This window comes from Acinonyx jubatus, chromosome A1, assembly GCF_027475565.1.
Source record: "Acinonyx jubatus isolate Ajub_Pintada_27869175 chromosome A1, VMU_Ajub_asm_v1.0, whole genome shotgun sequence".
Taxonomy (NCBI): domain Eukaryota; kingdom Metazoa; phylum Chordata; class Mammalia; order Carnivora; family Felidae; genus Acinonyx; species Acinonyx jubatus.
In genome coordinates this window covers 160944359-160960936 of record NC_069380.1, presented here as the reverse complement: position 1 = coordinate 160960936, position 16578 = coordinate 160944359, and the positions used below count along the sequence as shown (strand labels likewise).

The 16578-nt window shown below is 35.6% G+C and overlaps 1 protein-coding gene across 3 annotated transcripts in view; it reads left to right on the top strand.

Annotated features, from left to right (window-relative positions):
• Positions 1–16578, top strand: part of SLCO6A1 (solute carrier organic anion transporter family member 6A1) — a 93236-nt gene that overhangs the window by 28522 nt on the left and 48136 nt on the right. For all 3 annotated transcript variants that reach the window (XR_008299876.1, XM_015080453.3, XM_053225209.1), the window contains exon 7: positions 199–343. Coding sequence is in view for 2 of the 3 variants with exons in the window: in XM_015080453.3 (XP_014935939.1) it covers positions 199–343 (145 nt within the window). In the remaining variant the exon portion in view is untranslated. The remainder of the gene's footprint in view (positions 1–198; positions 344–16578) is intronic.

The following is a 16578-nucleotide window of genomic DNA, read 5'->3' as shown; positions in this document are numbered from 1 at the left end:
TATATATGCAATATATATATATAATACATATACATGTATATTATATACGTATATATATTATACATATAATAATGCATTTCCAGTTTAGATTGTGAAAGGTAAAATTTTGTTGATTGGTCATTAACATATGAGTGAATAAATCTTTTTTCTTTACCTAACAACATAAAATAATTTGAATATGACTTATTTCTATTTCAGGTTCTGATGAAGGATCCAGTATTTATATGCCTAGCTCTGACCAAAGCTTCAGAATCTTTAGTTCTTATTGGAGCTTCTGAATTTTTGCCTATATATATAGAAAATCAGTTTGTATTAACACACACCACAGCAACTAAAATCGCAGGTAGACCTTTTCAGCTCATTGTATTCATTTTGAAGTTTTTATATAAAGTTTTCTTATATGCATTTAGGAAATATTTCAAATAAACATAAAGCAGGAGTAATAGCATTTACTCAAGTTTTATTTTATTTTATCTTATTTTTCTTTTCAGTGATTTTATGTATTACTCAGTGCTCATCACAATAGTATACTCTTTTTTTTTTAATTTTTTTAACGTTTATTTATTTTTGAGACAGAGAGAGAGACAGAGTATGAACGGGGGAGGGTCAGAGAGAGAGGGAGACACAGAATCTGAAACAGGCACCAGGCTCTGAGCTGTCAGCACAGAGCCCGATGAGGGGCTTGAACTCACTGGCCGTGAGATCATGACCTGAGCTGAAGTTGGACGCTCAACCAACTGAGCCACTCAGGCGCCCCCACAATAGTATACTCTTAATCCCCCTTTATTTCACTATGTTCCTCTCCCAACCTCTGGCAACCCCCAGCTTGGTATCTGTATTTAAAGTCTGGGGTTTTTTTTGTCCCTTTTGTACTTTGTTCATTTGTTTTGTTTCTTAAATTCCACATATGAGTGAGATCTTATGATATCTGTTTTCTCTGACTGACTTGCTTCACTTAGCATTATACCCTCAAGTTCCATCCATACTGTTGTGAGCAGCAAGATTTCATTCTTTTTTATGGCTGAGTAATATTCCATCATATTTCACATTCTATCACATCTTCTTTACCCATAGGGGCTGCTTCTATAATTTGGTTTTGTAAATAATTCTGGAATAAACATAGGGAGGCATATATCCTTTTGAATCAGTGTTTCTGTATTCTTTGGATAAATAGCCAGTAGTGGAATTACCTGATCATAAACTAATGCTAATTTTAATTTTTTGAAGACCTCAAAAAATACTGTCTTCCACATTTGCTGCACCAGTTTCATTCCCATCAACAGCATACACAGGTTCATTTTTCTTCCACATCTTTGCCAACACTTGTTATTTCTTGTGTTTTTGATTCTAGCCATTATGACAGGTGTGGATTGATATCTGATTATGGTTTTGATTTGCATTTCCCTGATGATGAGTGATGTTGAACATCTTTTCATGTGTCTGAAATGTGTCTCTTGTAGGCAACATATAAGTGGTTTCTTGATAGATTCAGTCACACTGTGTCTTTTGATGGGAACATTTAGACTATTTACATTTAAAGTAATTATTGATAGGTGGGGCATCCGGGTGGCTCAGTTGATTAAGCATCCAACTTTAGCTCAGGCCATGACCTCACAACTTGTGGGTTGGAGCCCCATGTCAGGCTGTGTGCTGACAGCTCAGAGCCTGGAGCCTGCTTTAGGTTCTGTGTCTCCCTCTCTATCTGCCCCTCTCCTGCTCACGCTCTGTCTCTCTGTCCCTCAAAAATAAATAAATATTAAAAAAATATTTTAAAAATTAAAAAAAAATTATTGATAGGTAATTACCTATAAAAATTATTACCATTTTGTTTATTGTTTTCTGTTTATTTTTATAGTTCTTCTCTGTTCCTTTCTTCCTGTAATTGATGACTTTTTTACTGTTATGATTGGATTACTTTCACTTTATTTTTTTATATGTCATTATAGTTTTTTGGTTTGTGGTTACCATTAGGTTTATATATAACATCCTAAGTATACGACAGTCTGTATTAGGTTGATGGTTGCTTTAATTTGAGCACATTCTAAAAACACAATATTTTTACTCTCTACCTTCCATGTTCTATATATATGCTTTTGCATTTTTAAATTTTATGAATCCCTTATCTAATTTTTTAGATGTAATTAATTTTACTATTTTTGTCTTTACCCTTCATACTAGATTTATAGGTGATTGATCTGTGGTTTTATTATACATTTGCTTGTGGGCACCTGGTTGGCTCAGTCAGTTGAGCATCTGACTTTGGCTCAGGTCATGATCTCACAGTTTGTGGGTTCAAGCCCTGTGTCAGGCTCTGTGCCAACAGCTCAGAGCCTAGAACCTGCTTTGGATTCTGTGTCTTCCTCTCTCTCTGCCCCTCCGCCACTCATGTTCTGTCTCTCTTGCTCTCAAAAATAAGTAATAAAACATTAAGAAAATTAAAAAAAAAAGATTTGTTTTTACCAGTGAATTTTTTTTCCTTTTATAATTCCTTCCAGTTCTGCCTTTTTATTTTCCACTTAAAGAAATCCTTTTAACATTTCTTACAAGGCTAGTTTAGTGGTGATGAATTCTTAACTTTCGTTTGGGAAATTCTTTTTCTTTCCACTATATCTGGATGATACATTTTCTGGGTAAAGTATTCTTGGCTGAAGTTTTTTTTGTTTTTGTTTTTTTTTCTTTCAGCACTTTGCATATTTATGCTACTCTCTTCTGGTCTGTAATTTTCTGCTGAAAAATCAGCAGGTAGCCTTGTAGGGTTTCCCTTACGCTTTATATGTAACTAGTTGCTTTTTCTTGCTGCTTTTAGGATTCTTTTTGTTTTTAATTTTTGACATTTTAATTATTATATGTCTTGGTACGTACCTTCTTGGCTTCATCTTGTTTTCTACTTCTACACTGTTCCCTCTCTCACTTCTCTTCCTTACTCCTTATAGATAGCCACTATTCTAAAGTTAGAGTGCAATGTTCCCAAACAAGTTTGTATATTTTTACTGCTTATAAGCCTATCTGTGGACAATCTATTTCTAAAATTCATACATTTTCTTGCATATATTCTTCTCCCACTTTCATTTCCAATTGCATCTACCCCATTCATGTTGTTGTCTATTTAATGCTGTGGAATTCTATTTTATGAATACACCACTGTTTATTTATCCATTATCATATTAATGGACATGGAGTTACCTCTAACTTTTCACTCTTCCAAACAATGCCATAGTGAATAGGCTGTATGTGTCTACTTGTGCAGATCTGTAAAAGTTGATCTAGGTTTAGACATTAAAAGGGAATTGCTATTGTGTACATCTTCAGTTACTAGGTATTAAGAATTGGCTCTCCAAAAGAGGTTGCAATTGGTATTAAATGTTTTAAGATTCTGGCATTAATGGGAAAGTCATGAATATTGTCATATATTTTATGCTGTAAAAAGCCAAGGATACATGCAAATACTTTTAGGGCAACCAGTAACAGTAAAAAAAAAAAAAAAAAAAAAAAAAAAAAAGTAAAAAAAATATTAATTTGGAAATTTTGATTAAAATTAAAAAAAAAAACAAGAAAGGAAGGAAATGAGGAACATAAAACATGTGGGCCAAATAAAAACAAATGTTAAAATATGCACAAATTTTGACTATAAGCCTATTATGGAGTAGATTTTATGAAACAGGAAACACCATTGTCAGACTGCACATAGGCCAAAATCCCAAAACATAGCTGTTTTAAGGGCCATAATGACAATATTTTTCCATGAATCTGCCATATTGTTTGCTGTTCTGATAAATCTAATCAAGAGATTGGGACTAAATTTATTCAGTTTCCTACAGTGTTTACATAAGGATAATATCAACAAAAGTTCAAACAAAGGATAAGGCCACATGCAATACTGGCCTCAACCATGCTGGCAAGATCTTGGCTCCAACCAGCTAAATAAATCCCTTGGCCCTCATGGTCTACCTTAGAAAACAAGATGGATTTCTCCTTAAGTTTCTGTATTTACCTTTTTAATTAGCCTGAATTAGTAATCCAGTAAAACAGAAAGTATTAACAATAGTGTATGTTCTACCTTGGGCTAAAAAGATGAAGTTTTGGGCAATTCTGTCATCCAAATTAGTATTGATCAGTGGCTGATGCTGATCAGAATGTTTTCCAAGGCTGTGGTGTCACTGATTATTTCAACTAAAGTCAGGAACAAATTTTGTACCACCTTTTCTGATTGGATTACTCTTATACTGATAACTGCCCTCAGGTGCATATAAATAATGTGTCAGTAATCCCTCCTGGAGGCTCCTGTCAGAGAGATTTCCACAGTCTTCTGAGGGCTATTTGATCTACTGGTGGTATTTCTTTAAGCACTTCAAGATTTCTTATGAATATCCCTATGGCTTGAATATACCATTTTCACTTGACACAGAAGGTCTCTCAAATAGTTGTGAATCTGATTGGTGAATCCCAGAATGAAATATAAGTCCACAGAATCACAATGACTGCATGGGTCAGGGTTTCAGTTTTGACAAGAAGCCAGTAGTAAGCTAAGAGTTGTTTTTCCTACCTACCTATTTCAGGGAGTCAGTGAATCCAAACCCCAAGGGATTTTCCTGAATGGAGGCTGACTCCCTCTTCCAGAGGCTCCAGTACACAAAATCTCTATAGATTTCCAGCTCCAATGGGTCATTTGGTTTGTGGTACCTCAAAGCAGGAAGAAGTATGCCATAGCTTCTTGATTAGCTTAAAAAGTAGGTCGGGATTACACTCACTGTAGGTTAGCTGATAGAAAAGACCACTAAAGTAGAATATCCACATGAGTCACCTACTGTCTCTAATACTCAGAGTCCAAAGCTATGCTATAATTCCTTTTGGTCAGGGGGAAGGAGAACAACAACTTGTCTTTAATTGTCAGAGAGATTGAGCATTGTGAATCTGTCTACATAGTTCCCCCGAAACTTGATGAGCATTCTTCTGGATTTTGTTGGTCTTTATCAGTCATCTTTGCTGATGAAGGTGTGATAACACCAAAGTCAGAGCTTTTGAGTCTGAGACTTCTGACTCTCCATCCTACTGAACATTTATCTATCATTGAAAGCTTTTGGCATCAGATGATAATGGTACTCACAATAAATCCTTATCTACCCCATTGTAGTAAATATCAGGGGGGTTTAGGGTGTACTGAAAATGTATAGTTATGGCCTTACAGCATGAATGAGAATTGGTTTTTGTCTTTTGTTCCTAATGGGATAAAAAAGAAGGTTTTGGCAATGTCCAAGATAGCATCTCAAGTACCATTTGTGTGTGCCATAAATTTAGTTACCTCAGATGTTTGGAACTTCAAGAGGTATAGGAGCAACAAATGAGTTTAATTGGTGGTTAATCTGCTATAAATCTCAATTCCCTAATAAGGGACTATGTTTTCACTGGACATAAGGTCTGGTGAATTGAGTTATTGCTCAAATCCTATTCTCTTACTACCCCTGCTTCCTTTAAATCCATAATCAAAGCTGAGATTTCCCTTTCTCCTCCTGGGATTCTATGTTGTTTCCATTAGACCATACAAGAGGAGACAGACACACAGGTTTGGGTAAAAATTTACGTGTTTCACTTTTACTTTTGGAGTTTAGAAGCATAAATAATACAAGCTTGTAAAATATAATTACCCATTATACATTTTGGAATTGAAGCCATAGCATTAGTATATTGAAGTTACACCCAAAGTACATTAAAGTTGTCCAAAGCCTCACTCACAAGATCATTTTACCTCCTTTTCTGAGGCATTTTAAGAGTCCAAATTCCATTCAATGTCTTATTTATGGTTTTACATAGGAAAATGTCTTTCTTAGGGAAATCTTCCAGAGATGGTCACAACCCTAAAGCAAAACAACTGTTAGATGTTTTACTTTTGTCTTAGACTGGGTCCAAGGTTGACAGAAGAGACTGCAGGAGGAACTGGGCCCTCAGACAGCCCAGCTCTGGCCAATTCACATTAACAAGCAATTATGAACTCTACTGTCTCATCAACAAAGCAAATCAGATCAGCTTCTAATGATTCACTGGTTTTCGTCTATAGTGGTTGCATATTTCCCTCCTTTCCCTCTAAACCTACTTTGTTGAAAGTTTTTATCATGAATGAATTTTGTACTTTGTCAGATGCTTTCCTGCATTTGTTGAAATTGTCATTATAATTGTACACCTTTATAACTGTTGTCTGAAATCAGGAGAAATCCTCTAACCAGGATGAATCTTAGTAGTAGTTGTTACAAAGGGATAGGTCTAGGATTTTTATAGTTTCAGGTCTCATATTTAGGTCCTTAATCCATTTTGAGTTTATTTTTATATAGTGTAAGAGAGTGGTCCATATTTTCATTTTTTTACCTGTCATGTCCAGTTTTTCCATCACCATTTATTGAAGAGACTGTGTTTAACTCATTGTGTATTTTTTTAATGTTTTATTTATTTTTGAGAGAAGGAGCGAACAGGGTAGGGGTGGAGAGAGAGGGAGACAGAGGATCCAAGTGGGCTCTGTGCTGACAGCAGCGAGCCTGATGTGGGGCTCAAATTCATGAACTGTGAGATCATGACCTGAGCCAAAGTCCGACGCTCAACCAATGGAGCCACCCAAGCACCCCCTTCCCATTGCATATTGTTTCCTGCTTTGTTGAAGATTAATTGACCATATAGTTTTGGGTTTATTTCTGGGTTTTATATTATTTTCTATTGATCTATTTTGTACTAGTAACATAGTATTTTGATCACTAGAACTTTGTAATATAACTTGAAGTCAGGAATTGTGATGCCTCCAGCTTTGCTTTTCTTTTTCAGCATTGCTTTGGCTATTTGGGATCTTTTGTGGTTTCATACAAATTTTGGGATTGTTCTACCTCTGTGAAAAATGATGTTGGTGTTTTGACAGGGATTACATTAAATGCATAGGTTGCTTTGGGTAGTATAGACATTTAAAAAAATTTTTTTTCTTCTGATCAATGAGCATGGTATGTCTTTCCATTTTTGTGTGTCATCTTCAATTTCCTACATCAGTGTTTTATAGTTTTCACGTTACAGATCTTTCACCTCTTTGGTTAAGTTTATTCTTAGGTATTTTATTATTTTTGGTGCAGTTGTAAATGACATTGTTTTCTATTTTTTTCTCTCTACTGCTACATTCTTAGTGTATAGAAATGCAACAGATTTCTGTATATTAATTTTGTCTCCTGTGACTTTCCTGAATTCATTTATCATTCTAGTAGCTTTTTTGGTGGTCTTTAAAGTTTTCTATAGGTAGCATCATGTAATCTGCATATAGTGAAAATTTTACTTCTTCTTTACTAATTTGAATGCCTTTTGTTTCTGTTTGTTGTCTGATTGCTGTGGTTAGGACTTCTAGTACTATGTTGAATAAAGTGGTGAGAGTAGACATCCTTATCTTTTTCCTGACTTTGGGGGAAAAGCTCTGTTTTTCCCCACTGCGGATGATGTTAGCTGTGAGTTTTCTCATATAAGGCCTTTATTATGTTGAGATATATTCCCTCTAAACCTACTTTGTTGAGAGTTTTTATCATGGATAAATGTTATACTTTGTAAGATGCTTTCCTGTATTTGTTGAAATGATCATATGGTTTTTATCCTCTTATTGATGTGATGCATCACATTGATTAAATTGTGAATATTGAACCACCTTTGCATTCTGACAATAATTACCACTTGACTGTGGTTAGTTATTTTTCAATGTATTGTTGAATTGTTTGGCAATATTGTGTTCAGGATTTTTTGCATCTATGTTCATCAGAGATATTGACCTATTATTCTTTTCTTTAGTGGTGTCTTTATCTGGTTTTGGTATCAGGGTAATTCTGGCCTCATAGAATGAATTTGGGTTTTCCTTCCTCTTCTATTGTTTGGAAAAGTTTGAGAAGAATAGGTATTCACTCTTCTTTTAATGTTTGGTAGAATTCACCTGTGGAGCCCTCTGGTTTTGGGTTTCTTTCTGGGTTTGCAAAGTTTTGTTTGTGGGAGTTTTTTAATTACTTATTGTATTTAATTGTTGGTAATTAGTCTTTCAAGCTTTATATATCTTCTTGTTTCAGTTTTGGTAGGTTATATGTTTCTAGGAATTTATCCATTTCTTTTAAGTCATCAGATTTGCTGGCATGTAATTTTTCATAATATTCTCTTATAATCCTTCGTATTTCTGTGGTGTCTGTCATTTGTTATTTTCCTCTTTTATTTATGATTTTATTTGATTCTTTTTTTTTTATGAGTCTGGCTAGAGGTTTATTAATTTTGTTATCTTTTCAAAGAACCAGTTCCTGGTCTTATTGATCTTCTCTCTCTCTCTCTCTCTTTCTGTATCACTTATTTCTGTTCTGATCTTTATTATTCCCTTCCTTCTGCTGGTTTGGGGTTTTGTTTGTTTGTTGTTTTTTTCTAGCTCCTTTAGGTGTAAGATTAGGTGGTTAATTTGAGATTTTTCTTGCTTCTTGAAGTAGATCTGTATTGCTAAAAACTTTCCTCTTAGAACCACTTTTGCTGCATCCCAAAGATTTTGGACTGTTGCGTTTTCCTTTTTGTTTTTTGCCATGTAATTTTTGGTTTCCTCTTTGATTTTTTTGGTTGACCCATTCATTGTTTAGTAGTAGTATGTTATTTAACCTCCATGTATTTGTGGTCTTTCCAGACTTTTTCTTATGATCTACTTCTTGTTTTATAGTATTGTGGTCAGAAAGATACATATTATGACATATCTTTTTTAATTTGTTGAGACTTGTTTTGTGGCCTACTATGTGATTTATTCATGTGCACTTGAATGTTCCATGTGCGCCTGAAAAGAATGTGTATGATGCTGTTTTAGGATGGAATGTTCTGAATGTATCTGGTTTTTTTTTTTTTTCAATATATGAAGTTTATTGTCAAATTGGTTTCCAAACAACACCCAGTGCTCATCCCAACAGGTGCCCTCCTCAATACCCATCACCCACCCTCCTCTCCCTCCCATCCCCTATCAACCCTCAGTTTGTTCTCAGTTTTTAAGAGTCTCTTATGCTTTGGCTCTCTCCCACTGTAACCTCTTTTTTTTTCCCCTTCCCCTCCCCCATGGGTTTCTGTTAAGTTTCTCAGGATCCACATAAGAGTGAAACCATATGGTATCTGTCTTACTCTGTATGGCTTATTTCACTTAGCATCACACTCTCTAGTTCCATCCATGTTGCTACAAAGGGCCATATTTCATTCTTTCTCATTGCCACGTAGTACTCCATTGTGTATATAAACCACAATTTCTTTATCCATTCATCAGTTGATGGACATTTAGGCTCTTTCCATAATTTGGCTATTGTTGAGAGTGCTGCTATAAACATTGGGGTACAAGTGCCCCTATACATCAGTACTCCTGTATCCCTTGGGTAAATTCCTAGCAGTGCTATTTCTGGGTCATAGGGTAGGTCTATTTTTAATTTTTTGAGGAACCTCCACACTTTTGCAGAGTGGCTGTACCAATTTGCATTCCCACCAAGAGTGCAAGAGGGTTCCCGTTTCTCCACATCCTCTCCAGCATCTATAGTCTCCTGATTTGTTCATTTTGGCCACTCTGACTGGCGTGAGATGATATCTGAGTGTGGTTTTGATTTGTATTTCCCTGATGAGGAGCGACGTTGAGCATCTTTTCATGTGCCTGTTGGCCATCTGGATGTCTTCTTTAGAGAAGTGTCTATTCATGTTTTCTGCTCATTTCTTCACTGGGTTATTTGTTTTTCGGGTGTGGAGTTTGGTGAGCTCTTTATAGATTTTGGATACTAGCCCTTTATCCGATATGTCATTTGCAAATATCTTTTTCCATTCCGTTGGTTGCCTTTTAGTTTTGTTGGTTGTTTCCTTTGCTGTGCAGAAGCTTTTTATCTTAAGGTCCCAGTAGTTCATTTTTGCTTTTAATTCCCTTGCCTTTGGGGATGTGTCAATTTAGAAATTGCTACAACTGAGGTCAGAGAGGTCTTTTCCTGCTTTCTCCTCTCGGGTTTTGATGGTTTCCTGTCTCACATTCAGGTCCTTTATGCATTTTGAGTTAATTTTTGTGAATGGTGTGAGAAAGTGGTCTAGTTTCAATCTTCTGCATGTTGCTGTCCAGTTCTCCCAGCACCATTTGTTAAAGGGACTGTCTTTTTTCCATTGGATATTCTTTCCTGCTTTGTCAAAGACTAGTTGGCCATACGTTTGTGGGTCTAGTTCTGGGGTTTCTATTCTATTCCATTGGTCTATGTGTCTGTTTTTGTGCCAATACCATGCTGTCTTGATGATGACAGCTTTGTAGTAGAGGCTAAAGTCTGGGATTGTGATGCCTCCTGCTTTGGTCTTCTTCTTCAAAATTACTTTGGCTATTCGGGGCCTTTTGTGGTTCCATATGAATTTTAGGATTGCTTGTTCTAGTTTCGAGAAGAATGCTGGTGCAATTTTGATTGGGATTGCATTGAATGTGTAGATAGCTTAGGGTAGTATTGACATTTTGGCAATATTTATTCTTCCAATCCATGAGCACGGAATGTTTTTCCATTTCTTTGTATCTTCTTCAATTTCCTTCATAAGCTTTCTATAGTTTTCAGCATACAGATCTTTTACATCTTTGGTTAGATTTATCCCTAGGTATTTTATGCTTCTTGGTGCAATTGTGAATGGGATCAGTTTCTTTATTTGCCTTTCTTTGCTTCATTATTAGTGTATAAGAATGCAACTGATTTCTGTACATTGATTTTGTATCCTGCAACTTTGCTAAATTCATGTATCAGTTCTAGCAGACTTCTGGTGGAGTCTATCGGATTTTCCATGTATAATATCATGTCATCTGCAAAAAGTGAAAGCTTAACTTCATCTTTGCCAATTTTGATGCCTTTGATTTCCTTTTGTTGTCTGATTGCTGATGCTAGAACTTCCAACACTATGTTAAACAACAGCGGTGAGAGTGGACATCCCTGTCGTGTTCCTGATCTCAGGGAAAAAGCTCTCAGTTTTTCCCCATTGAGGATGATGTTAGCCCTGGGCTTTTCATAAATGGCTTTTATGATGTTTAAGTATGTTCCTTCTATCCCGAATTTCAAGGGGTTTTATTAAGAAAGGGTGCTGGATTTTGTCAAATGCCTTTTCTGCATCGATTGACAGGATCATATGGTTCTTATCTTTTCTTTTATTAATGTGATGTATCACGTTGATTGATTTGCGAATGTTGAGCGAGCCCTGCATCCCAGGAATGAATCCCTCTTGATCATGGTGAATAATTCTTTTTGTATGCTGTTGAATTCGATTTGCTAGTACCTTATTGAGAATGTTTGCATCCATATTCATCAGGGATATTGGCCTGTAGTTCTCTTTTTTTACTAGATCTCTGTCTGGTTTAGGAATTAAAGTAATACTGGCTTCATAGAATGAGTCTGGAAGTTTTCCTTCCCTTTCTATTTCTTGGAACAACTTGAGAAGGATAGGTATTATCTCTGCTTTAAACGTCTGGTAGAACTCCCCTGGGAAGCCATCTGGTCCTGGACTCTTATTTGTTGGGAGATTTTTGATGACTGATTCAATTTCTTCGCTGGTTAAGGGTCTGTTCAAGCTTTCTATTTCCTCCTAATTGAGTTTTGGAAGTGTGTGGGTGTTTAGGAATTTGTCCATTTCTTCCAGGTTGTCCAGTTTGTTGGCATATGATTTTTCATAGTATTCCCTGATAATTGCTTGTATTTCTGAGGGATTGGTTGTAATAATTCCATTTTCACTCTTGATTTTATGTATTTGGGTCATCTCCCTTTTCTTTTGGAGAAGCCTGGCTAGAGGTTTATCAATTTTGTTTATTTTTTCAAAAAACCAACTCTTGGTTTCGTTGATCTGCTCTACAGTTTTTTTAGATTCTATATTGTTTATTTCTGCTCTGATCTGTATTATTTCTCTTCTTCTGCTGGATTTCGGCTGCCTTTGCTGTTCTGCTTTTAGTTCCTTTAGGTGTGCTGTTAGATTTTGTATTTGGGATTTTTCTTGTTTCTTGAGATAGGCCTGGATTGCAATGTATTTTCCTCTCAGGACTGCCTTCGCTGCATCCCAAAGCATTTGGATTGTTGTATTTTCATTTTCATTTGTTTCCATATATTTTTTAATTTCTTCTCTAATTGCCTAGTTGACCCATTCATTCTTTAGTAGGGTGTTCTTTAACCTCCATGCTTTTGGAGGTTTTCCAGACTTTTTCCTGTGGTTGATTTCAAGCTTCATAGCATTGTGGTCTGAAAGTATGCATGGTATGATCTCAATTCTTGTATACTTATAAAGGGCTGTTTTGTGACCCAGTATGTGATCTATCTTGGAGAATGTTCCTTGTGCACTCAAGAAGAAAGTATATTCTGTTGCTTTGGGATGCAGAGTTCTAAATATATCTGTCAAGTCCATCTGATCCAATGTATCTGAATGTATCTGTTAAATCCATGGCCCAGTGTGTTATTCAAAACCATTGCTACCTTGTTGAATTTATGTTTGTATGTCTGTTCATTGATGTAAGTGGGGTGTTAAAGTCCCCTACTATTACTGTATTACTATTGCTTATTTCCTGTATGTTTGTTATTGACCATTTTATGTATTTATTTGGGTGCTCCCATGTTGGATGCACAAATATTTACAATTGTTATATCTTCTTATTGGACTGATCTCTTTATTATTACATGGTTTCCTTCTTTTTCTCTTGTTATAGTTTTTGTTCTAAAGTCTACTTTGTCCAAAAAAAGGATTGCTACCCTGGTTTTCTTTTCATATCCATTTTCATAGTAAATAGTTCCCATCCCCTCACATTCAATCTGCAGGTGTCTTTACATCTGGAATGAGTCTCTTGTAGGCAGCATATAGATGGGTCTCGTTTTTTATCCACTCTGTCACCCTATGTCTTTTGATTGGGGCATTTAGTCCATTTACATTCAAAGTAATTATTGATAGGTATGTATTTATTGCCATTTTATTACTTGTTTTGTGGTTGTTTTTGAAGTTCTTATCTGATCATTTCTTTTCTTCCTCTCTTCTCTCATATTTTCCTGGCTTTCTTTAATAATATACTTGGATTCTCTTTATTTTTTACATATTTATCAGTAGTTTTTGATTATTAATTACCTTAGGTTTGTATATAACATCTGCATATAACAGTCTATATTAGGTTGATGGTCACTTATGTTTGAATCTATTCTCTACTCCTCCCGGCCCCACAGTTTTGGTATATGGTGTTATAGTTTACATCCTTTTATTTTGTGAGTTCCTTGACTGATTTTTAGAGATACACGTATTTTCCACTGCTTTGTGCCTATTTTCACTTGTGATTTTTGTTTTCCCTCACAGAGTCCCCGTTAACAATTTTTTTTTTAGGGCTGGTTTAGTGGTTTGGTTCATATCTCTCCTTCTATTCTGAATGTTAGTGTTTCTGGATAGAGTGTTCTTGGCTGTAGATTTTTTTCCTTTCATGTCATTCTTTCTGGCCTGCAAAGTTTCTGCTGAAAAATCTACTGACAATCTTATGGTGTTTTCCTTGTAACTGTCTTCATTTCTCTTGCTGCTTTTAAAATTCTCTCTTTATCACTGTTTCTTGCTATTTTAATTACTGTGTGTCTTGATATGGACCTCCTTGGGTTAATTTTGTTGGGGGATCTCTGTGCCTCCTGGTTCTGGATGTCTGATTCCTCCCCCAGATTAGGGGATATTCAACTATTGTTTCTTCTGATAACCATATAATGTGAATGTTGTTACCCTTGATGGCGTCCCTGAGTTCCCTAAGTGTATTCTCATTTTGCATACTTTTTCCCCCCTTATTTGCTCAGTTTGATTGCTTTCCATTACCCTGTCCTCCAAGTCTCTAATTTGTTCCTCCACTTCCTGTAGCCTGCTATTTATTCCATCTAGTATATTTTTAATTTCATTTGTTGTGTTCTTCATCTCTGGTTGGTTCTTTTTTATATTCTCTTATCTCTTTTTTAAGGGTCTTACTGATACTCTCCACTCTTTTCTCAAGTTCGCTGAGTATCTCTATGATCATTACTTTAAATTCTCTATGAGGCATATTACTTACATTCATTTCACTCTTGATATGTTTTTTTTTTTTGTCCTGTTCTTTCATTTGGGACATATTACTCTGTCTCCTCATTTTGTCTAACTTTCTATGTTTCTGTGTGATCGGGAGATAGATCAGCTATGTCTCCTGATCTTGAGAGTAATGGCCTTATAAAGAAGTGATCCTCTAGTACTCTGCAGTGTAGTACTCTCTGTTCACCAAAACCTAACACTTCAAGGTGTCTCAGTGTGTGTTGCATGTGTCCAGCTGTTGTGTCCTGGCTACTTTTTCCTTTATTGTAGTCATCTGCAGTTTCTCTCTCTACCTGTCGTGGGCAGTCTTCAGTCCCCGGCCATGAGGCACACAGTTTTAACAAGGTGCATCTCAGTCTTCCCTAGGGCCCACTGCCACCACCAGAACTGAAGCCCTTAAAACATATGAGCCAGAATACCTGGTGTTGACAAGGTTTGCATCAGAGTTCTAGGGGAGCGACCTGCAGGACTGAGACTGAGGCAAATGTAACTGGGAAGGGCAGATCCATCAAAGTCTGGGTGGCCAGGGCACAGTGTAAGCTAGTTAGGTAGTGAATGTGGACACCACTCTAGGGGAACATAAATCTTAGAATAGACAGTAACCATGCTTACCTTTTAATCCAGAAGGAGACATTGTCTTTATTATACTTGACAATAAATGTGTTTTCTCCCAATTCCAGGAGGGACACTATCTCTGTTTTCCAAAACTGTAAGGAAACTTGCCTTCTGCTTTCAAGAAGAACACTATCTCTATTATCCAAGGCTGTTTGTTCACTGTATAAATATCCTTGAAAAGATAGAAAAAAGATCAGTCAGTGGTTCTGCTTGCTGGGTATACAGAAACATGAGATACATGGAGAATTGCTTCTCAATAAATATGGTAGTAATTATAATACATATAAATAAAGATTTTCAGATTGGAGGGACAATCCAGTATATCACTTGGAAGAGATACTCCTTAAGTATGAGGACATGAAAAGATTGAAAGGATAGAAAAAGTGCTGTGGGAAGAAAAGGTGGTGTAACTATAGTGATTTTAAGTATAGTATTCTTTAAAGCAAGAGGTATTACTTGTTATGAAGAGGTTATTTATACTGGCAGGAGGGTTAGCCGGTGAGGTAGATGAAACAATTATACATAGGTGTGCTCTCAACAATGTAGCTTTATAATAAATAAAACAGAGAGCTGGGTTAATTAGGCATTGGTGATATTGGGTCAATTAGATATCGTTATGAAAAAAGGTAAATCTTGACCGCTACCTCACTATATACACAACTACCAAATTCTAGGTGTATTATAGATCTAAATGTGAATGGTAAGACAATAAAGCTTTTTAGAATAAAACATAGGAAAATATCTCATGGCCTTGGAGAAAACAAAGATTTTTTTATATAGGATAGAAATCACATAGCTGTAAAGAAAAAAATTAAGTGATATTACATTAAAATTAAGAACTTCTGTTTATCAAATGTCAGGATAAAGAGTAAAAATGAAAGCAGACAATCTTTTCAATAGAAATACTCTACAAAGATTTTACTCTACAAAGAATATGTAAAAATTTCCGTCAACAGTAAGGCAGATAATCCAATAAAAATGGACAAAAGACTTGAGAAGCTGTTCTATAGAAGATGATATCTATTGGCCAATATTCGTATGAAAGTGGGTTCACCTTCATTGGTTTTTGGGAAATGCATATTAAAACCACAATGCAATACTATTACTCTTTCACCAGAATGGCTAAAATGAAAAAGGGAAATACATGTTGTCAAAGACTTACAGCATTTGGCATTTCATCCACTACTGGTGAAAATGTAAATTGGTTTAAGCATTTTATAAATCTGTTTGGCAATATCATGAAAATCTGAACATATACATATTCCCTCATTCAGAAATTCCACTCCTGGTTACATACCAAACATAAGTTCTTCTCTTAAGAATATACCTAGAAGAAATGCAAATGTTTACAAAGGGACATATACATGAATTTCTAAAGTACATTACAATTCACAGTATCTCAGTGAACCAGTTGTGTATGTGTATTCTAGAATGCTATTCAGCAATGAGAAGGCATCATCGATTGTTGTATATAAAACCATGGGTGAATTTTCTAAACATCATACCAAAAAACAAAAGAAGCCTTAATGCATACATACTTTATGATCCATATTTTAGAAAATCCTATGAGTACATGAAAGAGCCTCTAATCTTCTGGCAATTTTTAATTTTTGATTTGAGTGGTATTTTCATAGGAATGTTCACTTTGAAAAGTCATCAGTATGTATTGTGATTTGTGTACTTTTCTGTACACCAATGAAATATGTACATAAAAAGATGGTTGGAAGTTCTGTGCGTTGTTTGAATTTTCAACTGTTTTGTTTCCTCTTGGGGTACCCTTCAAAGACCTAGCCCTTTAATTGTTGAACTCCCTGTGCCCAGGATTTTCCTATTGCCTAGGGCAATAAGCCTGACAGCCAATATTTTCCTGGCTGAGTTAAGGACTCAGTTTTCTGCTCACAAATA